Below are 6,751 nucleotides of genomic sequence, written 5' to 3'. Positions count from 1 at the left end.
GCTTTACAAGTGGTGAAGCAGGGCTGCAGGTGTCTATCTCTCTTTCTTTCCCTCCCCTCTCAATTTCTCTGTCCTGCCCAATAAAATGAAAAGTGGCCACGGGAACAGTGGAATGATAACCCTAGATACAAAAAAGAAAAGTAAAAGAAATCCTGGGGGTCGGGCGGGGGCGCAGCGGGTTAAGCGCAGGTGGCGCAAAGCACAAGGACCGGCGTGAGGATCCCGGTTCGAACCCCGGCTCCCCACCTGCAGGGGAGTCGCTTCCCAGGCGGTGAAACAGGTCTGCAGGTATCTGTCTTTCTCTCCCCTCTCTGTCTTCTCCTCCTCTCTCCATTTCCCTCTGTCCTAGCCAACAACAAAGACAGCAATAACAATAATAACTACAACAATGCAAAAACAAGGGCAACAAAAGGGAATCAATAAATAAATATTTAAAAAGAAAGAAAAAATACGGAGACAGCTTAAGAGGTGACAGGGAACCTTCCTCCTTCCTCTGGACAGGTTCTGATTCCTGAGTTATAGTCCAGCAACTAATTACAAAGCCACAATTCTGCGTTTGACATAAACACACACACACCCCAACCCCCCCCAAAAAAAAATAACCATCCTCCTGGAATTAACAAAGGAGAAAAATTGGGTGCCATGTGAGGAAGTAGTGGCATCATACTCCTCAGTGATGTAGCAAGAACCAGAGAATGTGGTGAGGGGAAGGTGTGATCAAAGAGGTCTTCCTGAAAGACTTTGTTTTGTTTGTTTTTGAGTTGAGCAAAAGCCCAGCTGAGAGGAAGAGGGAGCCGAGGGAGGGGGACGCTAGATTTTGTAGCCAAGATAACATGCAAGTTTACTCTTTGGACGGTCTTCAAGTCCAGAAACATTTGCTTTGTTGTGAAACTGATTCCGGGAGCAGGTGTTTCCTGAAACACTGTCCTTTGCTGTTGTTTTAAGAGTAAGAGGTGAACAGTGGAAACGAGAGATTGGTAAACAAAAGTTTGGTTAAGCGCCCGTGGCACCAAGAGCAAGGACTGGCCTAAGGGTCCCGGTTCGAGCCCCCGGATCCCCACCTGCAGGGGGGTCATTTCACAGGCGGTGAAGCAGGTCTGCAGGTGTCTGTCTTTCTCTCCCCCTCTCTGTCTTCCCTCCCTCTCTCCATTTCTCTCTGTCCTATCCAACAATGATGACAACAACAACAATAATAACTACAACAATAAACAAGGACAACAAAAGTGAATAAATAAATAATTAATTAAAAAAAGAAGACATTTAATTTTCCCCATGGAGGGGAAGGGCCAGGGATCAAAGGACCTCATGAAGGATTGTGTTGGGCCCTGAGCTCTGGTCCCGGGGCTGTGGTGAGCTTGATCTATGGAAGGTTCCCAGGCAGGAGGGGATTTGAGAGGCCTTGCAGGGGACAGAGGCCCCTCTGGCCTGTTTGCAGGGTGCCCTCACTGAACGGGAGAGCCCTGCTCAGTTCCGGCTGAGGGTGGCGATGGAGACCAAACCTGGGGCCACAGAGCCTCAGGCAGGAGAGTCACTTGCAATAACCACTGTGTTGTCTCCTCTTCCACTCAGCCTTCCTCTGCCTTACACAAAGGAGGGTTGATCTTCGTTCATCTAAGACATTGTCCCGGGACTGGAGTGAGGAGGTGGTTCAGTGGGCAGAGTGCCTGCCTCCCACGCTGGAAGCTGTGGTACTGAGTTCAATCCCCATACCAGCTGGCAGTGCCGAGGACGGCACCAGGCAGAGCCAGCCTGGATGGTAGGACAGAAGTGGCTGCCTTCTCTCTTGGAAATTAATTATGAGCAAAAGACAAGTCTACCAGGAGCAGTGAAGCAGCAAAATATAATAACAACAACAGTAACCATTAGCTCTGTAGCAGGTGTCATAAACGTTCTTTTAAAAGTGCTTGTTTATGAATGACCTAGAGAGAAGCAGAGCCTCCTCTGGCATAGGCGGCGCCAGGAGTCAAACTCAGGACCCCCCAGCTGGGCATCCAATACTTTGCTTACTGCAACCCTGTTTTTGCTTGTTCTTTGCTTTGTTTCTTGTTCTTAATCCTCTCAGTGAGAAAACAACAGGGAGCCAGGAGGTAGTTCAGCTGGAGAAGAGCCCACTTCACTTTACCAGGCCCTAGGACCCAGGCTAGAACCCAGGACCACCACATGGGAGCGACTGCACAGAGGAAGCTTCAGGAACAGGGGAACAATGCTGTGGGGTCTCTCCTTCTGTCTCTCATGCCCTCTGTATCCCTCTCCGTGTCATTAAAATAATATTTTATGAGGCTGGGGAGACAGCACCCTGGTTCTGCAAACAGACTCTCCTGCCTGAGGTTCTGAGGTCCCGGGTTTGATCCCCAGCTCCACCATCCGCCAGAGCTGAACAGGGCTCTGGTGTGTGTGTGCGTGTGCTTGTGTGTGTTCCTCTCTCTCTCTCTCTCTCTCTCCCTCCCTCTCTGTCTCTCTCTCTCCTTAAAATAATATAAAATGTTAGGGGTGCCAGGTGGTGGTGCACCTGCTTAAGTGCACAGAGTACTAAGTGCAAGGACCTGGGTTTGTGTCCTTGGCTCCCCGCCTGCAGGGGGGAAGCTTTCTAAGTGGTGAAGCAGGTCTGCAGGTGTCTTCTTTCTGTCTCCCTCTCTATGCCCCTCCTCTCTCAATTTCTCTGTCCCGTCCAACAAAATGGAAAAAGTGGCCGTCAGGAGCAGTGGATTTACAGTGCCGGCACCGAGCCCCAATGATGACCCTGGAGGCAAAAAATAAATAAAATGTTTAAAAAACAAGACAAAGCAGGAGAACCTTGGGACTCTGCATTTTGTCTTCTGGAAACTTCCTGGTTGCTCAAAGCCACTGGTGAATGTGTCCTTGCTCAAAGATCCGTCCTCCCACTCCCTCCCCCACTTTGACCCTCTCTAGTCCCAGACTGGGGGGCTGTGGAGGTGCTGGGGAGGACTCACAAATACTCCCAAAATGAGAGATCCGTGGAGAAGTGAGTGACCCCTGCAGCCTCCCCCCTCCTCCCACCAACACCCCGGCCCCATGTTGCAATCCCGGAACTGCTAGGAGGCGGGGACATCTGCAGCTGGCACCCCTGGCCCCCGGCCGGGTATAAGGCCACCTCCCCAGACCAGCAGGCACAGAAAGAGGCTGCCATGACCTGCCTGGTTCCAGCTACCGCCCAGAGGTGAGTGCCCTGCCCAGACACCTGGGCACAGTCCGCACCGAGCCAGGTGGAGAGGAAAGAAATGAGGGACCTGGATTTGGGGGGAGGGGTGAGATTCACACTGGAGAGGGTCAGGGGGAAAGGGCACCGGCCGTGGGGTTTTGCAGGATGGATAGGAGTTTGCAGAAACCAGCCAAGTGGAGAGGAAAGGAATGAGCTGGGCTGAGAGAAACATAGGGGCTGCACTGGCCGTGGGGAAGTGGGACACAGAAGGAGGCCCCCCAGGAATAGGGACGGCTGCTGGCAGCTGGGAGGGGGAGGGAGGCGGGGAGAGGTAATAGCACACCAGGGCCCTCTGAACACCCCACAGGACTGGTGCTGCCCTTAGCTCTCTCTCTCTCTTTCTGGTGGACGGTCTCTCTCGCTCGCTCGCTCTCACTCTCTCAGGTTCTTTCTCTCTCTGCCTCTCTCTATGTCTCATGTGAAACTAGCTCTCAACTGGAAAAATAAATCAGGGCCAGGCTACAGTGCACAAGGACCCAGGTTCAAGCCCCCAGTCCCCACCTGAAGGGGGAAGGAAGCTTCACAAGCAGTAAAGCAGTGATGCAGGTGTCTCCCTTTCTATCCCCCTCCCCTCAGAATTTCTCTCTGTCCTATGAAATAAAATAAAGTTTTAGGGGCCTGGTGGTGGCGCACCTGGTTGAGCGGACACATTACAGGGCACAAGGACCCAGGGTCAAGCACTCAGTCCCCACCTGCAGGGGGAAAGCTTCACAGGTTGTGAAGCAGGGCTGCTGGTGTCTCTCTATCTCCCTCTCTATCTCCCTCCTCTTGATTTCTGACTATCAATAAATAAAGATAATTAAATAAAATAAAGTTTTAAGAAAGACATAAAAAAGGAAAAACAAATCTAAGAAAATAGAAGGCAGATTGTGATAGATAGATTATTTTTGAAAATATTTATTTATGTATTCATTTCCTTTTTGTTGCCCTTGTTGTTTTATTGTTGTAGTTATTATTGTTGTTGTTATTGATGTTGTCATCCTTGTGCTTCACGCCATGCATGGTGCTGAGAGAGGAGAGACCCCACAGCCCTGCCCACCCTCCATGGGGCTCTCTGGGTGCTGTGCCTGGTGCTGAGAGAGGAGAGACCCCACAGCCCTGCCCACCCTCCATGGGGCTACCTGGGTGCTGTGCAGGGTGCTGAGAGAGGAGAGACCCCACAGCCCGCCCACCCTCCATGGGCTCCCTGGGTGCTGTCCATGGTGCTGAGAGAGGAGAGACCCCACAGCCCTGCCCACCCTCCATGGGGCTCCCTGGGTGCTGTGCAGGGTGCTGAGAGAGGAGACACCCCACAGCCCTGCCCACCCTCCATGGGGCTCCCTGGGTGCTGTGCCTGGTGCTGAGAGAGGAGAGACCCCACAGCCCTGCCCACCCTCCATGGGCTCCCTGGGTGCTGTCCATGGTGCTGAGAGAGGAGAGACCCCACAGCCCTGCCCACCCTCCATGGGGCTCCCTGGGTGCTGTGCCTGGTGCTGCCCCCTGCAGCTGGGGCTCCAGCCCAGGGCGTCAGACATGGTCAGGTGTGCCCAGCCCCCTGTAACTCTGCTGACTCAGTGCCCTCCGTCACCCACAGCCCGGGATCCCCAATGCATGGCTTAAGCAGAACTTTCTTCCTGCTGCTTCTTCTGTGGGGGCTGTGCAGCCCGGAGCCATGTGTGGTGACCCCAGGGGAGAAGGGCAGCTCGGTGGTCTGCTACGCACCCTGTGAGGCCCCCCTCACCCTGCCGGCCGACACGGTGTCCCTGTCCCTCGAGTTCTCCAACCTGACCCACCTCCCCGCCCACCTGCTGGTCACCGTGCCCCAACTCCTCGAGCTGCATCTGTCCAGCAACCGTCTGGAGGCGCTAGCACCCGAGTTGCTCATGGGCACAGAAAGGCTGCAGGTGCTGGACCTCACCGGCAACCGCCTCTCGGACCTGCCCCCTGGCCTCTTCTCCACGGCCCGCAGGCTGCGCACCCTGGTGCTCAAGGGAAACCGGCTGGAGGCCCTGAACGCCACATGGCTGCGTCCGCTCGAGGCCCTGGAGCACCTGGACCTGTCGGGGAACCGGCTGGGCTGGCTGCCCTCGGGGCTGCTCACGGGCCTGGGCGCCCTGCGCGTCCTGGACCTGAGCGAGAACCGCCTAGAGGCGCTGCCCCCCGAGCTGCTGCGGGGACCCCGCTCGCTGGAGTGGCTGCATCTCCAGGGAAACCGGCTGCGGGAGTTCGGGGCCCGGCAGCTGGAGCCCCAGCCCGGCCTGAGATTCCTCTTTCTTCAAGACAACCGGCTGCAGGCCGTGGCGCCCGCGGTGTTCCTGGCCCTCCCGGGGCTCCGCGCCTTGGACCTCTCCAACAACAGCCTGCGCGGGGTGCTGTTGCACCTCCCGGATGTCCGCCGCCTGACCCCCAGCCCGGAGGGCCTAGACTTTGATCTCTCCGGCAACCCCTGGGTCTGCGACGCCGCCCTCCGCGGCCTGTACTTGTGGGTGTGCCTCCACCAGGATGGCATGCTCTCCCGGAACGAGACCCGCTGTGCCCAGCCTGAGGCGCGGAGGGGGCAGCCGCTGCTGGACATGGCCTCTGAGAACTGGGGGGCTTCCCGGCGGAGATAGCTGGCACCTGGAGGCCCCGGGTGCCCACTCCAAATGTTCCTCAGAATACACCTTCCCATAGGGCTGTTGTGTTCGAGCCCCGGCGCCACATGGGAGCACCACTGTGGCAGCAGAGGAAGCTCCGTGGATGGTGGAGCAGGGCTGTGACCTCTCATCTTCTTTTTAATAAAAAGAATGAAAATGTTGGCTTCCAATGCAGTGGTTTCATTTATACATAAAGTATTTTTTTAAATGCCAAAATGCCACAGTCCGGGAGGTGGTTCAGTGGATAAGGCATTGGACTCTGAAGCATGAGCTACCAAGTTCAGTTCCCGCCAGCACATGTACCAGAGTGATATCTGGTTCTTTCTCTGTCCTCCTATCTTTCTCATTAATAAATAAAATCTTAAAAAAAAAAAAAGTCAAAATAGAGCCAGGCGATGGTGGACCCAGTTGAGCATTACAGTGCACAAGGACCCGGGTTCGAGACCCCAAATGGTGAAGCAGGACTGCATATGTCTCTCAGTTTCTCTCCCTCTCTATCTCCCCCTCCCTGCTCAGTTTCTGTCTCTATACAATAATAGAAATAAAAATATTAAAACAACAACAATAATAAAATAGACTCTCCAGGATCCGGATATCATAGAAATCTAGAGCTTCAGCGGTCACCCTGGGGGCTATATATATATATGTATATATATATATATATATATATAGAGAGAGAGAGAGAGAGACCCCAGCACAACCTGCGAAGTCTCCAGCGTTCTCTGAGCTTGGGGCTCGGGCGGTGGCCACAAGAAGTCCCCATGGAAATTAGGGTGTGAGGGCCCCTTTTCTCCCCTGAGGGGACTTATCCAGGGACAATGAACTCCTGACCAGAGGCAGGAGTGTCCCTCTTCTGTGGCTTCGGGCTGGGCGTGGCAGGAAGCCATGAGGTTTGGATTTCCAAGTGTGAGGTCCC

The 6,751-nt window shown here is 54.5% G+C and overlaps 1 protein-coding gene across 1 annotated transcript; it reads left to right on the top strand.

The window, feature by feature from the left end:
* Positions 1-2,951: 2,951 nt before the first annotated feature.
* Positions 2,952-6,005, top strand: LRG1 (leucine rich alpha-2-glycoprotein 1). Its single transcript, XM_016188955.2, has 2 exons — positions 2,952-3,178; positions 4,794-6,005. Exons 1-2 carry the CDS (start codon positions 3,147-3,149, stop codon positions 5,809-5,811), a joined length of 1,050 nt encoding a protein of 349 aa, XP_016044441.1. The 5' UTR covers positions 2,952-3,146; the 3' UTR covers positions 5,812-6,005.
* The last annotated feature ends 746 nt before the right edge of the window (positions 6,006-6,751 follow it).

The sequence above is a fragment of the Erinaceus europaeus genome, chromosome 23, assembly GCF_950295315.1.
Source record: "Erinaceus europaeus chromosome 23, mEriEur2.1, whole genome shotgun sequence".
Taxonomy (NCBI): Eukaryota; Metazoa; Chordata; class Mammalia; order Eulipotyphla; family Erinaceidae; genus Erinaceus; species Erinaceus europaeus.
This window is presented reverse-complemented; position numbering and strand designations above follow the sequence as displayed.